General features: G+C 49.1%; 1 protein-coding gene across 1 annotated transcript in view; it reads right to left on the bottom strand.

Moving 5' to 3' along the window:
* IPO4 (importin 4) overlaps positions 1 to 24,149 on the bottom strand; it is a 51,394-nt gene that overhangs the window by 14,917 nt on the left and 12,328 nt on the right. Inside the window, exons 10-22 of the mRNA XM_028702102.2 lie at positions 23,922 to 24,083; positions 21,208 to 21,261; positions 20,404 to 20,513; positions 17,359 to 17,467; positions 14,225 to 14,354; positions 13,518 to 13,631; positions 11,419 to 11,532; positions 9,907 to 10,030; positions 7,687 to 7,798; positions 6,513 to 6,631; positions 5,108 to 5,185; positions 2,966 to 3,023; positions 886 to 991 (exon numbers count right to left, since the gene is read on the bottom strand). Of these exons, the coding sequence (XP_028557935.2) occupies positions 886 to 991; positions 2,966 to 3,023; positions 5,108 to 5,185; positions 6,513 to 6,631; positions 7,687 to 7,798; positions 9,907 to 10,030; positions 11,419 to 11,532; positions 13,518 to 13,631; positions 14,225 to 14,354; positions 17,359 to 17,467; positions 20,404 to 20,513; positions 21,208 to 21,261; positions 23,922 to 24,083 (1,390 nt within the window). The remainder of the gene's footprint in view (positions 1 to 885; positions 992 to 2,965; positions 3,024 to 5,107; positions 5,186 to 6,512; positions 6,632 to 7,686; positions 7,799 to 9,906; positions 10,031 to 11,418; positions 11,533 to 13,517; positions 13,632 to 14,224; positions 14,355 to 17,358; positions 17,468 to 20,403; positions 20,514 to 21,207; positions 21,262 to 23,921; positions 24,084 to 24,149) is intronic.

Below are 24,149 nucleotides of genomic sequence, written 5' to 3'. Positions count from 1 at the left end.
TCTTTTGACTCGCACAGAAGGATAGTTGCTGGACAGTGGCCAATTCACTTCAGTAAATTTCTCAGTTTACAGGATTTATAAGCGAAAAGAAAGGTTTTTCCAAGACACTTTCTTCTACTGCAGAGAAAATTAAGAGAGCCAAGGTGGCTTTGGGATTGCTCTGTGAGCTCAAATACAGTGATCCCCCCCCCAGGGAATATTTCCTAATTTTTGAAGGGTGAAAGGTTGGTTTTCTGGGAAGTGTGTGCCCCTATGTATGTGCACCTTGAATACCCGAAGGAGCGTCTCCACCCCCATTGTTCAGCCCGGACACTGAGGTCCAGCACCTTCTGGCGGTTCCCTCATTGCAAGAAGTGAGGCTACAGGGAACCAGACAGAGGGCCTTCTTGGTAGTGGCGCCCGGCCTGTGAAACACCCTCCCATCAGATGTCAAAGAAATAAACAACTACCTGACATTCAGAAGACATCTTAAGGCAGCCCTGTTCAGGGAAGTTTTTAATATGTAACGCTGTACTGTTTTTTTAACACTTGATTGGGAGCCGCCCAGAGTGGCTGGGGAAACCCAGCCAGATGGGCGGGGTATAAATAATAAATTATTATTATTATTATTATTATTATTATTATTATTATTATTATTATTATTATTATTTGTTATAACAGATCAACAGTCTAGCTCTGCACATGGCAACTTTCTGTGCTGCTGTAAACCTTCCAAGCTATATATTGTCCGCCTGAGCCTTCTGCAGTTTGTGTCCCATCCCTAATTTGCGGGCTCCTCTGCTCCTTTTGCTAAGGTAGGTTCTTCCTGCGTCAAAGTCGTGCTTCAAGGTCATTCTTGGACCAACACAGTTAAAAAACAAACACACCATCCCTGAGGTCACTCACCGGCGCTGTGAGGTTCGGACGGATCCCGCTCGCAAACCCGGTGTAAGGAGATGCAGAAATGTCCCAGGGTGTTGAAAGCAGATTTCCGGACGTTGATGTTGGGATGCTGGGAAGAGAAGGAGGAGTCAGGCCTTTTGCTGTGGCCCTTATATCTGCTTTGCTACCACTAACAAAGAAAACGTCCTGCACAGCTGAGGACCAGGCTACCCGAGAGACGGCATCCATCCCTTGCAGACCCTCTGCAGGAGACTTTCTCCTTAAAGCCCCCCAAAATATCAGAAGCTTGTGCCACGGTTAACACAGAGCAGGGCCTCCAGGGTGGCAGCCCCTGTTCTGCACAATACCATCCCTACTGAGATACGACAGGCGCCCCCTAGCGGCACTGTCCGGAAGCAACAGTGCGCATTTTTGTTTTGAGCTGGGTGAAAATGTTATCCACCTTTGGTGCCCTTGCTCTGTATTGCGTTTGTACCGCTCTTAAGCTGTGGAGCTTTTTGAGGTACTGTTTTTCAACCCCGTTTCAGCTGTAAATCATCCTGCGATGAGTGCAAAATTAAAGCAGAGGGTCATACATCCGTGAAGAATTATAACCCACCCACTTGCACTTATTCCAGGTCCCTAAATTTAGGGCTGCCATATGTCCGAACGTATCCAGGATTCGTCTGCCAGAAATAGTGTCCAAGCAGAAGTTTTCAAAATCAGTTCAAACGTCTTGGAAAATCTGACAGTCAGAAGCTGGTTTTTTGGCGAATTTCCTAAAAAACTTTTTTTTTTTTTTTGAGATTTCACAACAACTTTGGCCAAAACAAAAAAAAAAGCTCTTCTCTGCCACACCGCAGATAGCCTTTGACTGAGGGTTCCTCCTTCCCAGCTGTTATGAGGAGCATAACAGCTTCTCATAACATAACATATGGCTTCTCATAACATATTTTCATTTATATATACCGTATTTTTTGCTCTATTGGACGCACTGGACCATAGGACGCACTGGAGCATAGGAGGGGGAGAACAGGGGAAAATTTTTTTTTTCTTGTTCTCCCCCTCTAAGTCAAGATGCGTTCTGTGCGTTCAAGGTGCGCTCACCCGAATTCTCCGGAGCCCAGCAGGAGTTCCCACTAGGCTCTGGAGGCTTTGGGTTCCTTTCGACCTGCTCTTTGGGTCTGGCGGGGGGGGGGGGAGCGCTGCTTTCCCCCACTGCCAGTCCCAAAGACCAGGTCGGGGAACAGCGGGAAGGTGGCGCTCTGCCTCCCCACTGTCCCTCGAGCTTGTGGGGCTGGCGGTGGGGAGAAGCGCTGCTTTCCCCCACCGCCAGCCTCCAAACCAGGTTGGGTTTGGAGGCTGCTATCCGCAAGCCTTGGGAGCCCGGCGGGAACTCCCGCCCGGCTCCCAAGGCTTGCAGATATCTGCCCGAAGCCCGGGGCGCGCTGCTCAGAACGCCCCAGGCTTCAGGATGCAGGCTGCTATCCGCAAGCCTTAGGACGCACACACATTTCCCCTTCATTTTTGGAGAGGAAAAAGTGCATCCTATAGAGCGAAAAATACGGTATATGAATGAAGTATAATGCCCAGATCAAGGGAAGTCTCACTCTATTCTGCCTTGGCCAGACCACACCTGGAATACTGTGTCCAATTCTGGGCGCCACAATTTAAGGAGGATATTGACAAGCCGGCAGGTGGGCAGAGAAGGGCAACCAAGACTATAAAGGGTCTGGAAACCAAGCCTGATGAGGAACGGTTGAGGCAGCTGGGTAAGAGGAGGCTGAGAAAGAGATATGATAGCCACATGGAAGCTGCAGCCAGCTTGTTTTCTCCACTCCAAATGTTAGCTCCCAAAACAGTGGATTCAAGTTGCCGGAAAGGAATTCCGACTCAACGTCAGAAAGAACTTTCTGACAGCAAGAGCTGTTTATCACTGCCTGATTCAGTATAAAGGAGCTTCTGTAAGGGACTGCTGCCCTACAGGTGTCCAGAAAACATCTCTCCCCTCTTTCCAGGTCCAAGCCTCTCCTTCCCCCCGCCAAAGTTTGCCCCCTGCCCCACTTTCCCCAAACATACTCCCCCCCTCTGGCCCCCCCATTACCTCCAAGAGCACAAAGACTTCCTGGAAGCATTTCTCCAAGAAAGGCAGGAAGACCACGCTGAGATGGAGACAAAAAGAGTTAAGTTAAGTTTTGTTGGCAGGGACATCCCAAATGCCTTTGGGGAAGTATTTTTATATGCAACGGCTGCAGCTCGGACTTTGGTGGCAAAGGGGTGGAAGGAAGAAGAAGGCCCAACAATAACGGATTGGCATAACAAGCTACAAGAATTTGCTGAAATGGCGCAGTTGACAAATAGCCTGAGAGGCAATTCAAAACAAAAAATTATGGAAAAGTGGGATAGATATATGTTCAAAAATACAGTACAGTGGTGCCTCGCAAGACGAAAAGAATCCGTTCCGCGAGTCTCTTCGTCTTGCGGTTTTTTCGCCTTGCGAAGCAAGCCCATTAGCGGCTTAGCGCTATTAGCGGCTTAGCGGATCAGCTGATAAGCGGCTTAGCGGATCAGCTGTTAAGCGGCTTAGCGGATCAGCTGTTAAGCGGCTTAGTGGATCAGCTGTTAAGCGGCTTAGCGATCAGCTGTTAAGCGGCTTAGCGGATCAGCTGATAAGCGGCTTAGCGGCTTGGGAAAAGGGGGGGGAGGGGAAAAAACCCTGCAGGAACTCGCAAGACATTTTCATCTTGCGAAGCAAGCCCATAGGAAATTCGTTTTGCGAAGCACCTCCAAAACGGAAAACCTTTTCGTCTAGCGGGTTTTCCGTCTTGCGAGGCATTCGTCTTGCGGGGCACCACTGTAAAGGTTTGCTATCTATGCTAGCATTTGATTGACACTGGGGAGAGACTGAGTTGAGAAATAAGGCCAAGGGTACACATTGATATAGGGATGTATTAGATAAAATGTAAAGAAATATACAATAATAAGAGTACATTTGTTTGTAAAAAAGGAATATACAACGGGATGGACAGGAAATCCAAAGTGTTGGTATATATATATGATTTTGGAATCGTTTTTTGTCCTTGTGTCTTTTCTTTAGGTATATAAACTTTGTATACATGCTGAAAATTATAATAAGCCTTGTGATGTAATATGATAATGTTTACCGATGTAACATAAGAACGTTAATAAATAAATAAAACTCAAAAAAGGGGGGAACAGATGGAGACAAAAAGAAAGGGGGGAAGGTTAGCGTGAGATCTAAGCTCTCGTCTCTACTTGGGGAGGGCTCTGGGGTGGGGAATATCTGCCTCACCGGACGATGCCGCTGGACTCCGATTCCCATCAGCCCTAGTCACAAGGGTCAAAGGGCAGGGGTGGTGGACCCAGGTAGACACATGGCTTTGCCCTGCGCTCAAGGAACTGCGCCCATGTGAGGATACTTGACGGAGCACCCTTCCCTGGGCAGACCCCTCTAAGCCTACTGTCATCACATAAGCAAGACCAGATTTTTTGGACGCCTGAGGACACCAACTGGGATCTGCTCCAAACATCTACTGAACACACTTCTGTTTGTCAACACAAGCCAGTTTCAGATCGCCCTGATGTGTGTTTACCTCTTGAAATTTTGTTGGACTGGATATAAAATCTTAAAACTATTTAAGGTGGAGGGGTGGCTGTCCCTGCTGCTCCCCCTCCTCCCACCAACTGCCCCAGAGGGGCTCTTCAGGTTTTTACTTTTTATTTATTTATTTATTGATTTTTTTAAAAAAAATATTTAGCATAATTATTACAAAATACAAGCAAAATACTGCAAATACATACATACATACATACATACATACATACATACGTATTTGATAAGCACACATATATAAAAAAGAACAAAAAAGAAAAAAGGAAGAAAAGTAAAAAGAAAAAGAAAAAATAAGGAGAAAAATTGGAAAAATTTCTTCCAAAATTATTCTACAAATATTTCAATAATAAAATTTCATTGATTGACTTCCATTGCTTACACTGCACTTCCTACATACATTTTAAGCAAAACTGCTCTTCAGGTTTTTAAAGGGCGGAAGCTTCTCCCCCTGTTGTCATTTCCTTGCATACCCCAAGGTCTGTTACTGATGGGTCAGTCACACTGGTTGTCTCCAAGCCACTCCAGCACAAAATGAGTCTCTCTCTCTCTCTCTCTCTCTCTCTCTCTCTCTCTCTCTCACACACACACACACACACACACACACGATCATACCTGGCTCCAGTGGCAATCTCTCCCAGAGCCACACAGGCGTCGTCCTTTTCATCCATGAAGGCACTTTCCACGTTCAACCTGCAAGAGAACCGGAAGCGGAGGGGGGGGAGAGAAGAGGAAATTAGGGATCAGCCTCCTCACAAACGACAAACTCAGATATTCAAGTCCCAAGACAGAATCTCACGCCTAGAGCATTCTCCAAGGCCTAAATTATACTTAATTACAGTGGTACCTCGGGTTACAGATGCTTCAGGTTACATATGCTTCAGGTTACAGACTCCGCTAAACCAGAAATAGTGCCTCGGGTTAAGAACTTTGCTTCAGGATGAGAACAGAAATCGCACGGTGGCGGCAGCAGGAGGCCCCATTAGCTAAAGTGGTACCTCAGGTTAACAACAGTTTCAGGTTAAGAACGGACCTCCGGAACGAATTAAGTTCTTAACCTGAGGTACCACTGTACTTACATCCTGCCCTCAGTCTTGCAAGACATCATGGCGGTGGGCAGCAATGTAAAAACCTCTCAAAGAAATGCAAAACGATAGCTAAAATGAACATGCTGCTCAAGAAGAAATGTCAGCTGCGTAGGCCTGTTGGCACAAAAATTTTCTCAAGAGACGCCTGGGAGTCAAAAGCAAGGGGAGCTTACCAAATCTCTGCTGAAAGAGCTCTCCACAGCATGGGAGTAGAGACACTAAATGCTTGACTTTTGGTTGAGGACAACAGTGCTCCTCCGGACGATTTCAGCGATCTGGCTGGGATATAAGGGACTCAGGTGGCTTTTAAGGAGCCTGGGACCCATTCTGAAGGGGATCAACCTGAATTTGAGGTGCCCCATTTTATAGATTGTTTTTTGGGGGGGCTCACATGTTGGGTTGATCCTCCATACAATAAAAGATCCCGAATAAATAAAAACCACTGCATAGGCAAAATTAGTGTCAGGAGAAAGGTTGCTACACAATCTTGGGGAGAGAGAGACCAAGCAGACAAGCACCGCCGGCGACTTCAGAAATGGCCTCTCAAAGTTACGAATTTCTCAGCTTTTACACCTAAATCCATCGCTCCAGGCCCATAAAATCTCCCAAATCAAATTCCATCAGTCTTCAGAGAGCTAACATCTACATAAAGGGTTTTTCAAAAAAAAAATGCCACCAAAATGGCCTTTTAAAAAACTTCCACCTTTGCTTATTTAAAGAGTTAAGTTTCCAGTCCACATGGATGCCAAGGAAGGATTCTGAAACACGAAGGACTTATCCTGCGGCCTGCTCCAGGCTATGAAACCAGAGGGTTTTTTGTTTTTCTGAGGGAGGACCGTTTAAATATGGCTTTGTGCCTCTCACCTGGAACATCCTCTCTCAACGAGGGAGATGCCGGCCTTCCTAAAATCCCTCCCACAATGGTCACCTACCCCGAAAGCTCAGAGATGTCGTCTTCGTCTTCGTCCAGGCTCTCCTCTCCTTCCACCTCCGCCTCGTCCTCTTCCTCATCGTCAAACAGGAGGAAGGAGTTTCCAGTTCCACTGTGAGACTGGGCAGAGCAGACGACAAATGCGGGAGAGGCGAGGAGGCGATTAGGAGACACAAGAGGTGTCATTTTGAGATGCGGGAGAATATGAACTCTCTTGCAATGCTCAGCGTTCGACTCTGCAGCCACCCAGGAGCTCAGGAAGCCCAGAAAAGCTAGAAAACTAGGCAGCGGCAGCCGCCGCGATACTGAGCGTCACAAACCTCTCTGCTTACACGTCACAGCACTGAGGTCTCAAAGTTTACAGCTTCTCTCTCTTGCACACAACACAGGTCATTTGTGTCCCTTGGGACCGGTGGGGTGGAAAGCAGGGAGACAAAGGGCAGGGGACGCAAGAAGGTAGACTGGTGGGGCAGGGGAATAGGCCAGGATCAGTGGGGAAGTGGTCCATTTGCCCCAACAGACCAGTTTCCAATGCCTCCCCTGCCCCCAGGAATATGGACACATTTAGGTTTTAAGCATGCAAACACTTAATGAGCCAGCAAGGCAGTAATGTGTATTAATAATGCATATTGGGATCATTTTACAGCATTGAAGCAATGGGCAGTGGATGCGGGTGGCGCTGTGGGTTAAACCACAGAGCCTAGGACTTGCCGATCAGAAGGTCGGCGGTTCGAATCCCCGTGACGGGGTGAGCTCCCGTTGCTCGGTCCCTGCTCCTGCCAGCCTAGCAGTTCGAAAGCACGTCAAAGTGCAGGTAGATAAATCGGTACCGCTCCGGCGGGAAGGGAAACGGCGTTTCCGTGCGCTGTTCTGGTTCACCAAAGTGGCTTAGTCATGCTGGCCACATGACCCGGAAGCTGTATGCTGGCTCCCTTGGCCAGTAAAGCGAGATGAGCGCCGCAACCCCAGAGTCGGTCACGACTGGACCTAATGGTCAGGGGTCCCTTTACCTTTACCTAGCAATGGGCAAAGTGGCGTTATACCCTTTAAATTTGTTTGAAGCTTATTGTTTTGACTTTTAAAAAATAAATTAAATGGGATGGGGTGGGGGGAGTATACACCGACTTCTGATGACAGGAGTCCCAGCCCACGAAAGCAGCTGCCAAAATGCTCACCTCAACGCCCTCTGTGGATTTGAGAGAATAGATCATAAGAGTGGTGATGCGAGGCAGGTACGGCTCAATGGCGTCCTCCAAGACGGTCGCAAGAGACCCAAAAAGGCTGTACCTGGAGCAAGAAAGGATTCTTTTGAGCTCCTGTGTGTCTTCTGAAGGCAGCCCTGTTTATGGAAGCTTTTAATGTTTAACAGAGCACTGTATTTTAATACTTTGTTGGAAGCTGCCCACGGTGGCTGGGGAGACCCAGCCAGATGGGCGGGGTATAAATAATATATATATATTTTATTTTTATTTTTATTATTATTATTATTATTATTATTATTTTTCCTTGGAAGGAAGCTCTGCCTGTTGAATTTCCGTATCACGTAGCTGCTTAAGAAACCCTGTTGAGGGCGATTTCAAACGGCCTCAAAGGCCCAGTATACCTGAAGGAGCGTCTCCACCCCCATCGTTCAGCCCAGACACTGAGATCCAGCGCCGAGGGCCTTCTGGCAGTTCCCTCATTGCGAGAAGCAAAGCTACAGGGAACCAGGCAGAGGGCCTTCTCGGTAGTGGCGCCTGCCCTGTGGAACGCCCTCCCATCACATGTCAAAGCGATAAATAACTACCTGACATTCAGAAGACATCTTAAGGCAGCCCTGTTCAGGGAAGTTTTTAATATGTAACACTGTACTGTTTTTAACACTGATTGGGAGCCGCCCAGAGTGGCTGGGGAGACTCAGCCAGATGGGCAGGGTATAAATAAATTATTATTATTATTATTATTATTATTATTATTATTATTATTATTATCTCACTGGCCTCCATTTTAAAACAGGTTGAGGTGGCAGATGCAAAGCAGGCCTCTCTTGGCCAGAAACCCCAAAATTCACTGCCAAGAGTGTTGCTTTTTTGCCAGCCTCCAATATATTTTTACGACGACTCCAATCATCCCCCAACATCCCAAGGGCGTATGATCGATAGCGGCAGAGAGGCTTCTCCCAAAAGGGGATAAATGCATCTATAACTCAGGAGTCACCAGCTGTGCTGGCTGGGGGATGATGGGAGTTGTAGTCCCAAACATCTGAGGTGAAGGCCGGCTTGTGCCATTTATCACATAACCCTGGCTCTTGTGGTCTTCCCACGTGGCTGGGGAAACCCAGCCAGATGGGTGGGGTACAAATAATAAAATTCTTCTTCTTCTTCCCCAACTTTCACTCTCACTTTAACCATTTAAGCCTCAACTTTTTGCCTGTTCCCCTCAGAGAACTACAATTCCCAGAGTGGTTCAGCCATCAATCCCTTTGCGCAGGGAACTCTGGGAAATGTAGTTGTGCGAGGAGAACGGGGGGGGGGGGGCAGGAATCTCCTAGCAACTCTCAGCACCCTTGGCAAACTACAGCTCCCAGAATTCTTGGGGAGGGCAGCCATGATATAATCTTGCTTCAAACGTACGACGTGGAGGTGGCCCAGATGACATCTTCTGCAATGCTGGATTCATTCCATGCTTGCTAAACCGCCTGTTTTTGCTCTCCTTCGCATTCCTCGATCCGCTTTGTAAACTGCTTCTTTGCCCTCCGCCCTTCAAAGTTTTGCACTTTGATAAGAAGCGGGCGCCTGTCAGCGACGCTCTGGCTGTCTCTCGTTGTGGAAAGGCGGCAGATAAATAACTGAGTCAACCAAACAGCGCAGTACAGTTTCGTATAACGGGGATTGAACCCGTGGCTTTCTGATGCTAAAAGGCCTCGGTCCAGTATACCTGAAGGAGCATCTCCACCTCCATCGTTCTGCCCGGACACTGAGGTCCAGCACCAAGGGCCTTCTGGCGGTTCCCTCCCTGTGAGAAGTGAGGTTACAGGGAACTGGGCAGAGGGCCTTCTCGGTGGTGGCACCCGCCCTGTGGAACGCCCTCCCACCAGATGTCAAAGAGAAAAATAACTACCAAACTTTTAGAAGACAGCTGAAGGCAGCCCTGTTTAGGGAAGCTTTTAATGTTTAATAGGTTATTGTATTTTAGTGTTTTGTTGGAAGCCGCCCAGAGTGGCTGGGGAAACCCAGCCAGATGGGCGGGGTATAAATAATAAATTATATTATTATTATTATTCTGAATTCAACTCTCAAGCAACAGGCCCCTTCCCCAAAAACCTTCCACTACAAATCTCCACCAATGTCAGCTGCGAGGAGGATGCTGGGTCCTAACATTCCCATCGGGAGCGGACGCCGCCTGGTTTGACTTACGTGCACCTCCTCAAGTCCGGATCGTCCACTTTGTCGCACAGCTCCAGCCCGAGCTGGCAGCATTTGTTGGCCAGCGGCAGAAAGACCTCCCTGTCCATGACACTGGCGAGGACGGCCAGTGTCTCTGCGGGGGAAGCAGAGGGCGGGGCGTGAGCAGCAGAGGCTTCTGGGAAATGGCAGCGTTCCCCACCTGCTCCGCATTCCCCCGTTAATAGCAATTATAGCGGTTTATACCCAACCCTGTGCCTGCTGACCATCGAGCCAGCGTTCGTGAGGAAAACTAAATTACCCAGCTATTCCAAGTGGGCGCTTTGACAGGTTTGCCATCTTGACTCTCAAGGCAGGCTTTGTTATTTTTAGCAGCTGTGTCGTAACAACCCGAAATTCAACCGGGAAGGCTTTCTGAAGGCAGCCCTGTTTAGGGAAGCTTTTAATGTTTAACAGAGCACTGTATTTTAATACTTTGTTGGAAGCCGCCCACGGTGGCTGGGGAGACACAGCCAGATGGGCGGGGTATAAATAAAATTATTATTATTATTATTATTATTCCTTGGGAAGAAGCTCTGCCTGTTGAATTTCCGTATCACGTAGCTGCTTAAGAAACCCTGTTGAGGGTGATTTCAAACGCTCAGAGGAGACCTCAGAAATGAGCCAGCAATTAAATGGAGCTTTAAAACGCTCCCTTCTTGGGCAAAGAGAATGAGCACAGATTTGTCGAGTTGGAAGGGACCCCTAGGGGTCATTGAGTCCAACTCCCTGCAACGAGGGAAGCTTTCCCCTGAAGTGAAGCTCAAACCCAAGCCCAAGCCTTGGGCTCTATTGACTGAGCTAAACCTGTAAACAGACCCTTGCTTATTTCTCTTTCCCTTCATGATCCCTAAAGCGGGTTGGCTCAGAAGCCAGTCACAACAAGTTCAACAGGACCACAAAGTGTGACCAGCTCAAAATTGCAATGGCAAACCTAGACAGCATCTTAAAAAGCAGAGACATCGCCTTGCGGATAAAGGTCCATATAGTTAAAGCTATGGTTTTCCCAGTAGTAATGTATGGAAGTGAGAGCTGGACCATAAAAAAGGCTGATGGCCGAAGAATGGATGCTTTTGAATTCTGGTGCTGGAGGAGACTCTTGAGAGTCCCATGAACTGCAAGAAGATCAAACCTCTCTCTCCATTCTGAAGGAAATCAGCCCTGAGTGCTCACTGGAAGGACAGATCGTGAAGCTGAGGCTCCAAGACTTTGGCCACCTCATGAGAAGAGAAGACTCCCCGGAAAAGACCCTGATGTTGGGAAAGATGGAGGGCACAAGGAGACGGGGACGACAGAGGACGAGATGGTGGGACAGTGTTCTCGAAGCTACCAGCATGAGTTTGAGCAAACTGCGGGAGGCAGTAGAAGACAGGAGTGCCTGGCATGCTCTGGTCCAGGGGGTCACGAAGAGTTGGACACAACTAAACGATGAAACAACAACAAACTTTGAAGAGAGAAAGGGGGTGGGGGGAAAATCTCGCTTACCCACAGACTGGATCTGGACCGGCCTGAGATCCTCCCGGGTGGTGAGCAGGTACGCTGTCAGGTGATCCATGATCGCTTGGAAGTATGGCAAGAGGGATCCCCGGGCGGCCTGGGCTGGAGAGAGGAGGGTAAGCTTTGTGCCCAGGGAACGGACCCAGAATTTCCAGATCCTGCCAGATCTAGGCTGTGTTTGTGTGCCAAGGCGCCACCCACTTAATTCTGATAGGCACCTGCCCCAAAATACCCCTCTGGAAAAGCAAAGGCTGGCAACGGAACGGTTAGCACAACAAGAAGAAAAAGGTGCAGTGCTTTGTAACCACGTTTTTGTGCCATTGCGGCCCCACGAAACAGTGGACGCGTGATTTTTTTGGTGCAGGCTGCAGCCATGGACATGCTATGTGATCTGATGGTGAATTTGGGGTGACCCGATGTAAAAATCCTGAGGATCCATGGGCTTTTACATCCCCCCCCCAGGCAGCCTCCTTTATCGCTAGCATCCCTTATCTCCCTCCCGATCCCTTACCAATCAGCTGCTTCCTTTCAACACTCCCTTCCCTTTTGTTTGCCTTAGTGACTTTCCTTACCTGGAGCAGTTTTTTGCTCCTCCTTTTCTTCTAATTTCTCTCCTTATTGCTTTAGTCTTCCTGTTTCCTCTCCTTGCAAGTTCGCTGCCTTTACCTCCCCCCTCCCAGGCAGCCTCCTTTATCGCTAGAGTCCCTTATCTCCCTCCCAATCACTTGCCGATCAGCGGCTTTGTTTCAACACCCACTTCCTTCTTTTAAAAAAACAACAAACGCCATCTGCTTTTTGCCCCTGGGCAATTCGGCTCCAGGGACCACGCATTCGCTCCATAAGGCACACAGACATTTCCCCTTACTTTTTAGGAAGAAAAAAGTGTGTCTTATGCAGCGAAAAATACGGTAATTTGCCTACAAGAGACACATATAGCAAAAAAATATCAGAGAGTCCTAATAAATAAAAAATTAGGGATGGATTTTATCACTGCTGATGATACCAAAAAACGAGGTGTAGTCTTTTACATTAAACCAGCACTAGAGCCCAAACTGATTAACAAAGACAAGAAAAGGGAGAATGTTAATAGTCCAAACTACCGTATTTTTCGGTCTATAGGACGCACTTTTTCCACTCCAAAAATGAAGGGGAAATGTGTGTGCGTCCTATGGAGTGAATGCAGGCTCCTCGGCTTCAGCGATAGCAACGCGAAGCCTCCGAAGCGCAGAGGGAGAGCTCCCCCCGCACGCTGGAGGTTTCGCGCTGCTTTCGCTGAAGCTGCCTGAAGCCCCCAGAGTGCAGGGAACTCCTGCTGCACTCCGGGGGCTTCAGGCAGCTATCCGCTAGCCTTCGGAGTGCGGCAGGAGTTCCCGCCGCGCTCTGAAGGCTTGCAGATGGCCGTCTGAAGCCTGAAGCCCCTGGAGCACAGTGCAAACTCCCGCCGCGCTCCAAAGGCTTGTGGATAGCCGCCTGAAGCCTGGAGAGTGAGAGGGGTTGGTGCACACCGATCCCTCTTGCTCTCCAGGCTTCGCTTCGCTGGAGAGGCGCTGAACAGCTTTCCCTCTCTGCGCAGCGCCCCTTCAGCCAAGCGGGAGGAGAAATGGAAGGGGCTCCGTTTCTCCTGCCGCTTCGCTGAAGGGGCGCTGAGCAGAGAGGGAGAGAATTTTTTTTCCCCTGTTCTCCCCCTCCAATGGTCCGGTGCTTCCTATAGAGCGAAAAATACGGTAAACTTCGGGGGAGAATGTGTATTTGGTAGGAATTTATGCACCTGGCGGTCTCTCTCCATCACCTGCTCCCGCGACGATTAATTCTGCTTGCTACCTGGGCGGAACAGACATTTCCGCACCACCACAGGCCTCGACAAATGGCGCCCGGGACTGCCCTTCCGACGAAGCTCAGGGTTTCATCTTCGTGAGCCCACTAGCAACCCCCTCCGTGATCCCAAGGATCATTGGCTGGTGGTGGGTACAATGAATGGGGCTTCCTTCTTCCAGGGACGCTACCCCCCCCCCCCAATTATAATACAGTGTCTGATCTGTCTTCTCCAAGATTCAAGGCCAAGGGTCCACCTCCAGGCATGCGCATACCTATGGCCCCGATGGCGCTAACCGCCAGCTCCTTGACGCGGGGGCTGCCAGGGGAGCTCAAGGTAGCCAACATCCGCTCCATCAGGGCCGGGAGGTAGGGGGAGATCTTGCCTTCTGCAAGGAAGAAAAAAGGACCGATATATGAGTGAGAGAGAGAGAGAGAGAGAGAGAGAAATGGTGATGGGGTGATAGGGGAACATAGAATCATAGAATTGTATTAATAATAATAATAATAATAATAATAATAATAATAATAATAATAATAAAATAAAATTTGTTTATACCCCGCCCTCCCCAGCCAAGACCGGCTAAAACACGCTTTTAAACAGCCCTGGTTCCCCCCTCAAAGAATCCTGGGAACTGTAGTTCATTAAGGGTCCCAAGAGCTGTTCGGAGAGTCCCTGCCCCACAATTCCCCTCACAGAACTACAATTCCCAGAGTGCTCTGGCACGAGGGACTGATCATTAACCCCCCCGGGAATTGTAGCTCTCGAGGGGAATAGGGGGCCTTCCCTTAGCGCCCTTGGCAAACTACAGCTCCCAGAATTCTTTGGGGGAAGCTGTGGCTGTTTAAAGTGTCACGGCAGTGCTTTAAACACAAGGGGCGAACGTGGCCTAAGTCATGGGATTTGCATGCTCAGGGTTCAGGGCGGGAACGGAGGGGGTGGGGTTGGAAAAAGCCGGCCCAACCGGTCAGGAATCCTCACCCAGGTTCTCCACAAAGTTCTCCAGGGCGTAGTAAGCTTTGGCCATGTGACTCGTGTGAGCCAACTGGACGCCTTCCAAGTAGCGCAGAAGCAGAGGCATGATGTCATCGGAGTAGCGGGCGATGTCAGGCTTGGGGGAGAGAGACAGGAGTGGAAACACAGAGGGAAAAGTTGCTCCTTTCCCCCCCCTTTTAAAGACACACACTGGTTCTCTCAGTAACCTCAGAAACCTGACAATTTTCCTTTAAAACTGGGTGAGGGGGAAGGTTAGTTTTTGTGCATCTCCAACAAATTTGACCACACTGATAAACTGCAAAAAGCAGAGTGCATTTTTTTTATTTGGGGTGGTTTTTATTTCATTTTTAGCATCGGCAAATCGCTGGGATACAGAAGCACAAACTCTCAACCTATGAAATAAAAAGCTTATCTACTCTTTCCTCTCAGTTTTTCAGCCAAGGCTGCAGTCAAGAGTTTTCACAATACAGTGGGACCTTGGTTGTCGAACTTAATCCGTTCCGGTAGTCCGTTCGAGTCCCGGAACCATTCAAAAACCAAGACACTGCTTTCCGACTGGCTGCAGGATCTTCCTGCACTCAATCGGAAGCAGCGTCAGACATCCAGCTTCCAAAAAACATCTGCAAACCGGAAGACTTACTTCCGGGTTTGTGGCGTTTGGGAGCCAAGCCAACTGACAACCAAGGTACCACTGTAAATGGGCTCAGGGCTAGAATTTGCCAGTTTGCGGGCATGGGGCTCTGCCACCGTCCGAGCAAAGTTTCCTCTTAAGAATGGGTGACAGGAGGCACACTCCATTGTCTCAAAAGAGAGACAGATGCCAACAGTGTCTTAAAAAGGTAAAGGGACCCCTGACCATTAGGTCCAGTCGTAACCAACTCTGGGGTTGCGGCGCTCATCTTGCTTTATTGGCCGAGGGAGCCGGCGTACAGCTTCCGGGTCATGTGGCCAGCAGGACTAAACCACTTCTAGCGAACCAGAGCAGCACACGGAAACGCCGTTTACCTTCCCGCCGGAGCGGTACCTATTTATCTACTTGCACTTTGACGTGCTTTCGAACTGCTAGGTTGGCAGGAGCAGGGACCAAGCAACGGGAGCTCACCAAGTCGCGGGGATTCGAACCGCCAACCTTCTGATCGGCAAGTCCTAGGCTCTGTGGTTTAACCCACAGCGCCACCCGTGTCCCTAACGGTGTCTTGGGGGTGTGTAAAATTTCTTCCTGACCAGCAGTGGGCTGCCGCCCATTGGAACTGGTGGGACGGAAAGCAGGAAGACTGCCAATGGCAAGCAGAGGCGGGGCAAGAGCCGTTGACGGGCACAGCCAGAGCCAATGACAGGTGTGTGAAAAATACCTAGATTGCAGGGCCTGTTTTTCTGCTGAGACAAGGAAGAAGAAATGTCTGCTGCTTCCGATGGTTTGTTTTTTTGCTTTACATACAGTAAAGCTGTTTAGATTAGACAAACAGCGTATGGACTCTGTCTTCTGCACATAGCTGTCAACCTTCCCTTTTTTTGTGGGAAATTCCCTTATTCCAGCGCCGTTTCCCGCTGCTATCCTGGATTGTTAGATAACCCGTAGACTGTCCGCAGGACAGGTGAGGCTGCTGATCCCTTATTTTCAAATCTGAAAGTTCACAGCTATGCTTCTGCATGCTTACACACAAAGCAGCACAAGCTGTGCTCGCTCTGCTACAAGTCTGGGAAGCTGAGAGCAGTGGAAGTGTACCGGACCTCCACAAGGTGGAGCCAATAAACCCTCCTTTTGGCGCATCTTCCCCTCTGCCAAGTTGCGCAAGAGCCACAGGGTGACTAAGGGGGAAGGAGCAGACAGGGTCCACCCCCCACCCTACTTGCCAGGCTGGTTGGAAGTAAGAAGGCTGGCAGGTGGGGGCCTGGCCATGTTGGGATACTACCGGGAAGACGGGGGCATCAGGCAGGCCCCCAGCTCCAGCCTCCGGCCCATAGCTGTCAACTTACGGATTTGAAAATAAGGGACCAGCAGCCTCAAAACTAAGGGATCAGCAGCCAAAATAAGGGATTTTCCAAGCACAGGTGTGTTCAACTTCTGAGCCCCTCCGAGCCAAAGGCAGAAAGCCCAGCCAGCAGCCAAACGAAGCCTCAAGCCTCAAGGAAAACCACCGTCCCCTCTCCGCTGGGAAGCGCTGAGCAAAGGTGAGTCCCTAGGCAATGCGGCCGATTTGATCGGCACAAGGCATGCAAGCTCCACCCCCCAGTCGTTCTTAGACACCTTATTGGGTGAGCAACGCAGCCAAGCAACACAGTTGGAGCCTCCCTCCTCCCTGGCTGGCAGGGAGGGAGGGAGAGGAGCTGCTTCCTTTGAAACCCGGGAAATTTAAGGGACATCAGCAATAAGGGACGGCAGCGGGACACGGCGCTGGGATAAGGGACTGTCCTGCCAAATAAGGGACGCTTGACAGCTATGCACTGGCCAGCAGCCGGTCTGCCTTGGAACAGCATCAATTAACGACACGAGCCTCAGATACATTTAGAGACCCGTGCATGCTCTGTCAGCAGACTGCTTAAATCTTCTCACAGTAGAAGAGGCGGACAGAGAAATGTGTAAGTATAATGTACAGCATTTTATTCAGCATTGTTCAGGGACAGAGGAAAACATGTCTGCTTCCCTTCGTGTCCAGCAAAACAGCAGTAAAGCACTCACATCCATATATTGTGGTACCTCGGGTTAAGTACTTAATTTGTTCCGGAGGTCTGTTCTTAACCTGAAACGGTTCTTAACCTGAAGCACCACTTTAGCTAATGGGGTCTCCTGCTGCCGCCGTGCCGCCGGAGCACGATTTCTGTTCTCATCCTGAAGCAAAGTTCTTAACCCAAGGTACTATTTCTGGGTTAGCGGAGTCTGTAACCTGAAGCATATGTAACTCGAGGTACCACTGTATAGCAAAAGCAACATGCAATGGAAGTTCCCAGCAGACTGCGCTGGAAGTAAACAGGCATGGGATGCACAACAGTCAGGACTGACCCTTTTAAGGCGGAATGGAACTATATCCTAACAGGCCAAGGGAGACTGGTGGGGCCCTGCTTGTCCCGAGCTCCTCCGATCCTGGCCCCCTACCCAGTGATCCCCGAACGTGACTCACCTGCAGGTTCTCAGAGAACTGGCCCAGGGCAAAAAGGGCCGCGTTACGCACCACCTGGCTCTCGTCCGACAGCGCCCGGCACACCACTTGTAGCATGGGCTGGAGGTGCCTGCAAGGGGACGGTTAGCTCAAGGTTAGTCTTGGTTTGCTCAAGTGTCAGCTGAGATCTGCCTCAAATACAGTGGTACCTCGGGTTAAGAACTTAATTCGTTCCGGAGGTCTGTTCTTAACCTGAATCTGTTCTTAACCTGAAGCACCTCTTTAGCTAATGGGGCCTCCTGTTGCTGCCGTGCCGCCGCTGCACGATTTCTGTTCTCAACCTGAAGCAAAGTTCTTAACCCAAGGTACTATTTCTGGGTTAGCGGAGTCTGTAACCTGAAGCATATGTAACCCGAGGTACCACTGCACACACACACACACACACACACAGAGAGAGAGAGAGAGAGATGGGAGTGTCAGGAGTTCAGCCTACTCTCCAGTAGGACCCTGGTAGAGACACATGCCCGACTGGCATGTTCTCTCCCTCCTGGTCGATCGTTCGGGAGCTTCATAAGCTTTCTTCATCCCGAACATCACAGCGACCGATGCCAACCGACACCGGCACATTTAGGGATCTGCAGAGTTTGCGCATCATGCGCGTGACAGACCTCAGCAACTCAGCATTTTGGCTAATCTGCTTTATTGACATATCAACACACCCGGAGCACTGCAACATGGCTCCCTCTCTCTCTAGCATCAGACAGCAAAGAGAGAAAGAACAAAGGACAATAGTCCCACTTCACAGAACACAGTAACACAAACCTCCTGTCTCCATCACTTCCCACTCTGTGGAGTCAAAACATATACCGTCATGTGATAGACAAAAATCCCATGACTGCAATCACGGAGCAGGAATACTAACAGGGAGATCTGTGGCAGTCCAGATTCAGACAGAACAGCATTAAAACAGGGCTGGCTATCTGCATTTCAGAGGAAGAGTGAGAGGAAGCTTAAATCCCCACCACACGATTCCCTCCCCCCAAAGAATCCTGGGAACTGTAGTTTGTTAACAGTGGCAGTGAGTTCCACAGTTTAGCTGTGCACTGTGTAAAGAAGTACTTTCTTGTGAACCGTTGCATATGTACCGTTCTTTCATATGGGGTGGACCCATAAAAGGGTAAAAGAGTATTGGGAAATAATTTATAATGAATTGGGGGGAAAACATTTAAAAGTACTTTTCCAAAAAACAAACAAACCCCAGAGTCCTTTTTGTTGGGGATCAGATGGAAATTCCCAGGTTTCCAAAAAATATATATATGTATGCCACTACTGCGGCCTGTGTTTTGTTAACCCAAAAATGGAAAATGAGAGAGGTCCCAGCTAAAGAAGAATGGCAACTTAAACTGATGGAATATGCGCAGCTTGCAGACTTAACATACAGAATAAGAGAACAAGACGAACATACATTTAAAGAAGATTGGAAAATGTTTATTGAATATATGGGGAAAAATTATGTACACTTTAAAACTTTGGCAGCATTGAGATAAATTCAACAGTGTAAATAAATTTTGATGGATGTAATAATGGATAACTGAATGGTTTAGTTTATATGCAATATGCAGAGATTTATGATATGCAAAATGAACCATGGAAAGAGAAGAAGGGAAGTTTCTGATATTTTAAGGTTGTTTAAATTAATATTCTAAATTGTAAAACAGAAAATTTAATTAAAAAGTATTTATATATTAAAAAAGTACTTTCTTTTAAATGCCTGTCCTGATAAGCCCCCAACATTTAGTTTTGTCTGGGGGCCCAGCGTGTTACGAGAGAGGGAGAAAAACTTCCTTCCTTTCCCGCTCTCTCTCTGTACGCCACGTGTACTGTATTTTTCGCTCCATAAAATGGGGAAAATATTCTGTACTAAACTACTTAATAAACTACTGAAACGGTACAGAATGCTGCAGCGAGGCGGTGGAACGCTCTGTCTCATGAGACCAGGGCCCTGCGGGATCTGATCTCTTTCCGCAGGGCCGGTAAGACAGAGTTTTTCCGCCTGGCCTTTGGCTTGGAGCCCATTTGATTCCCTCCCTCCCTCTCTTTCTTTTTTCTTTTCCTTCTCCTCCTGCAATGAGGCTACATTTTAATGTTCCATTATTTTAATGTTGTATTTTATTTTTGTTTTTAAGTTGTAATCATTCATCTTGTTTTTATTATTGCTTGTAAGCCGCTCTGAGCCCGACCTTGGCTGGGGAGGGCGGGGTATAAATAAAAAATTATTATTATTATTATTATTATTATTATTATTATTATTATTATTATTATTAGTATATCAGAGTGAGACTGAGAGGGACAGGGGCTGCAAGTTTGCTTAGTGTGCATGCTCAAGGAGCCAGCAGATCAGCTGAGACGCTGGGGGATTTGCGTAATTTTCCCCCCTCCCTCATCCTGTGCCCTCCCATCCTCAGCAACCTTCCTATTTTACCTCCTGACTTTCACTGCGCTTGTGGCTCAGAGCTCGAGGTTGGGGTTTTTTTGCTGCCGACTGCTTAAATTTTATCCTTCCCGATCCAACCCCTCCTGTGCCCTGCCATCCCTCTGCAGCCTCATTGCTCCGTTTAGGGAGCGCGCGGACCTTTGCTAGCTGAGGCTGCTGCAGCTGTTGGTGGCTAGGCACCGCTTTTAAAAGTGCCTGCCGGCTCTGAATCGCCTGCCTCCTCCCGGCTCGCTGTAAAGCAAGCAAAGGGAGAACCGCGCAAAGCGGGACTGAAGCCCTGGAAGTGGCTCTCGCTTTGCTTGACTGACGGGAGCCATGGCATTCGCTCCATAAGATGCACAGGCATTTCCCCTTTCTTTTTAGAAGGAAAAAAGTGCGTCTTATGGAGCAAAAAATACAGTAATTTTCACAGAACTCTCTATCCCATCTCTTTTAACACGCCTTTTCTCTAAACCGAAAAGCCCGGCAGGCGAACCCCAACATTTGAGAGGGAACAGCAAACACACTGCAAGAAACCAGCAGGCGTCTCAGCGGCGAGGCACCCCCAAAAAATGTCACCCCGCAGTACGTACTTGTGTCTGATGTGGTCCCCGCAGCCTTCGGCCAGGACCGCCAAGCACATGAGGCCAGCTTTGCGGTGGTAAGGGTTCGTGCTCAGAAGTGCCGGCTCCATCAGAGGCGTCTGGGGAGGAGGAAGACGCGAGTTTTAAAAATACCGCCTCAAAATTCTGCCCTTTTTATTTCTAATTCCTCTCTCTCCATATATATATTATTAGCAAAAACATACATAACAAACAAAAATAAAAGGCATACATTAAAAAGAAAAGAATAAAGATAAAGTAGTCTTACAACAGGCATAGGCAAACTCGGCCCTCCAGATGTTTTGGGACTACAACTCCCATCATCCCTAGCTAACAGGACCAGTGGTCGGGGATGATGGGAATTGTAGTCTCAAAACTTCTGGAGAGCGTGTTTGCCTATCTCTGTCTTACAATAATTGTCCTTATACTGACCTAGATCTTGACTTATGTATAATGAAATTATTAAGAAATCTTAAGATTTATATACTAACGCAGTTATACAATGCAATATCTAAGAAAAGAAGTTCAAACCAATGTTGGTGTTGTTTGTACATTAGAACTTTCGTTTTGGGTTGAATCCTTTTCCAGTTTATTGTGTTGTTGACTTCCTTCCACCTCATTACGGTTTCAGTTTGAGTATTCCTATTTTTTTACCGTGTATTTGATTAATTATCCTCATCTTGGAATGAAGAGAAAGTATTTTACCATCTGCGAAATTACCCAAAACACAGCCCAGCCTTGTGGTTGGCACCTTGTTTTCCAATTCCACTCTTAACGTTGCCAGGAACAACTCACCAGCTGGGGGAACAGCTTCTCCGGGGGAAGGTGCAATGCCAGCATGTCCACCACCTGTTTTGAGGAGAGACAGAGACCCACATGAGAAGAGGGGGATGCTGGGAGAGAAAGGAGGGCAAGGGGTGACCCCAATAGGGGTCTCTCCTGAGAGGGCAAGGCAGGACCAGCCTCAGGAGGGAGAAGCCCAAGGCATGCTGGGAGGCCAGAGAGAACCCAGGGAATTCTGGGATTGAACGTGGAAGAGGCATGCCGCCCACTGAAGGGAGAAGCCCAAGGCATGCTGGGAGGCCAGAGCGAGCCCAGGGAATTCTGGGATTGAATGTGGAAGAGGCATGCCGCCCACTGAAGGGAGAAGCCCAAGGCATGCTGGGAGGCCAGTGAGCCCAGGGAATTCTGGGATTGAACATGGAAGAGGCATGCCGCCCACTGAAGGGAGAATCCCAAGGCATGCTGGGACTTGGTCCGAAACCAAGAGGCACGTCCTCATCAAAGAGAAGGTACCCCTGACCCTTAGGGACCCCTGACCATTAGGTTCAGTCGCAGACGACTCTGGGGTTGCAGCACTCACCTCGCTTTACTGGCCGAGGGAGCCGGCGTACAGCTTCCGGGTCATGTGGCCAGCAGGACTAAGCCGCTTCTGGCGAACCAGAGCGGCATATGGAAACGCCGTTTACCTTCCTGCCGGAGCGGTACCTATTTATCTACTTGCATTTTGACGTGCTTTCGAACTGCTAGGTTGGCAGGAGCAGGGACCGAGCAACGGGAGCTCACCCCGTCGCAGGGATTCGAACCGCCGACCTTCTGATCGACAAGCTCTAGGCTCCGTGGTTTAACCCACAGCGCCACCCGTGTCAAAGCTGGCAGCAAATCACATTGCCAAAGTTGGAGATTGTTAGTGCAGTGGTTCCTTGGTTCTCGAATGGCTTGGCTCCCGAAAAAATCGGCTCCCGAACGCCGCAAACCCGGAAGCGAGTGTTCCGGTTTGCGAACGTTTTTGGGAAGCCGGATGTCCGACACGACTTCTGCTTGAGTGCAGGAAGCTCCCGCAGCCGAACGGAAGCCGTGTCTTGGTTTTCCAACAGTTCCGGGAGTCGATCTGACTCCCAGAACGGATTAAGTTTGAGAACCAAGGTTTAGTCGTTTAGTCCGACTCTTCGTGACCCCATGGACCAGAGAACCAAGGTACCAGTGTGCAAACATAAATCTTTGCAGGCTTGGCTGAGCGTCAGGCCTAATGGGCACAGCAGCACTCCCCCAGGAGGTATGGTCTCACGAATCCGTTGCCGAGACGGAAAATCCCCCCCTTCCCACAGCCGTCTTAAGTGCCCTCATCTCTGGAGCTTTTTCCAAGCAATCTGAGACTATGGCCTGCCACTGCCCTGCCCATTTCAGCTCTCTTCTGGTTCTGGGAGACCATCGGGGAGGGAAGCTTGCTGCAGCAGGAGACGGAGACATCCACGGCTCTTCACCAGCCTGTTCCATCTCTGCCTCTTGGCCTCCCTTCCTCTCCTGCTTCAGCTTCTACCTCTGATTCTGGACTTCTCTCTGCCACAGACTCTCCCAGATCACTAAGCCCTGTCGCCTCTTCTGTTTCCAACACCTTCTCTTCCCAGTCTGCTCCCTCTTTTCCCTATAACCGCGCATTGGTCCCTTACCTTTCCCGCCCCAACCTGGCCACAGTGATCCATGCGACGGTCACCTCCAGGCTTGACTACTGTAATTCACTCTATGTGGGGCTGCCCTTGAACCTGTCCCAGAAACTCCAGCGGGTGCAGAATGCTGCGGCGAGGCTCCTGCAATGGCTCCCGGTGGAGTACAGGGTCAGATTTAAGGTGCTGCTTTTGACTTTTAAAGCCCTTCTCACGGCCTAGGACCCTCGTACCTACGGGACCGCCTCTCCCGGTATGCCCCATGGAAAGCCTCAAGGTCCATAAATAGCAACACCCTAGAGGTCCCGGGCCCTAAGGAAGTCAGATTAGCCTCAACCAGAGCCAGGGCCTTTTCAGTGATGGCTCCGGCCTGGTGGAACGCTCTGCCTCCTGAGACCAGGGCCCTGCGGGATCTGATTTCTTTCCGCAGGGCCTGTAAGACAGAGTTGTTCCGCCTGGCCTTTGGCTTGGAGCCAATTTGATTCCCTCCCTCCCTCTCTTTCTTTTTTCTTTTCCTTCTCCTCCTGCAATAAGGCTACATTTTAGTATTTTAATGTTCCATTATTTTAATGTTGTATTTTATTTTTGTTTTTAAGTTGTAATCATTGGCTTGGAGCCAATTTGATTCCCTCCCCCTCTTTCTTTTTTCCTTTCTCCTCCTGTGATGAGGCTGAATTTTAATATTTTAATGTTTCAATGTTGTATTTTAATCTTGTTTTTAAGTTGTATTCATTCAGCTTGTTATTATTATTGCTTGTTAGCCGCCCTGAGCCCGGCCTTGGCTGGTGAGGGCTGGGCATAAATAAAAATTATTATTATTATTATTATTATTATTATTATTATTATTATTATTGTCGTCCCACCACCGCTCCCTGGGCTCTGAGTCTTCTTCCCTTGGGGGGTTCCCCAGCTGGTGACCCCCCACCATCCTTCTGCACCCAACCAGGACACCTCAGCAGCAAAACAAGGCCAAACAGGGGGGCCGAGGGAGAAAGGGAAATATTATGCTCAGGAGCCAAGGCCAGGATCATGCTGGGACCGAAGAAGCCGTCACCCACGGAGGACCTGGGCTGCAAAGTGCTTGGGAGTCTGGACTTCGGCCCTGTCCTCGATGTCCTCCTCCGTCTGCTCGTCCTCCGCGTCCATCTGGCCCGGCGGCGGCTCCGCACTCATGATGGGGAAGAGGGCATTCAGGATGGGAGTGAGGAGCTTGTGCTTCAGGATAGCCTGGGCAGAGAGGAGGAAAGAGTGATTTCCCCCCTCCTTCCAATAAAGTACAGTGGTACCTCGCAA

This window comes from Podarcis muralis, chromosome 13 (genome assembly GCF_964188315.1).
Source record: "Podarcis muralis chromosome 13, rPodMur119.hap1.1, whole genome shotgun sequence".
Taxonomy (NCBI): domain Eukaryota; kingdom Metazoa; phylum Chordata; class Lepidosauria; order Squamata; family Lacertidae; genus Podarcis; species Podarcis muralis.
This window is presented reverse-complemented; position numbering and strand designations above follow the sequence as displayed.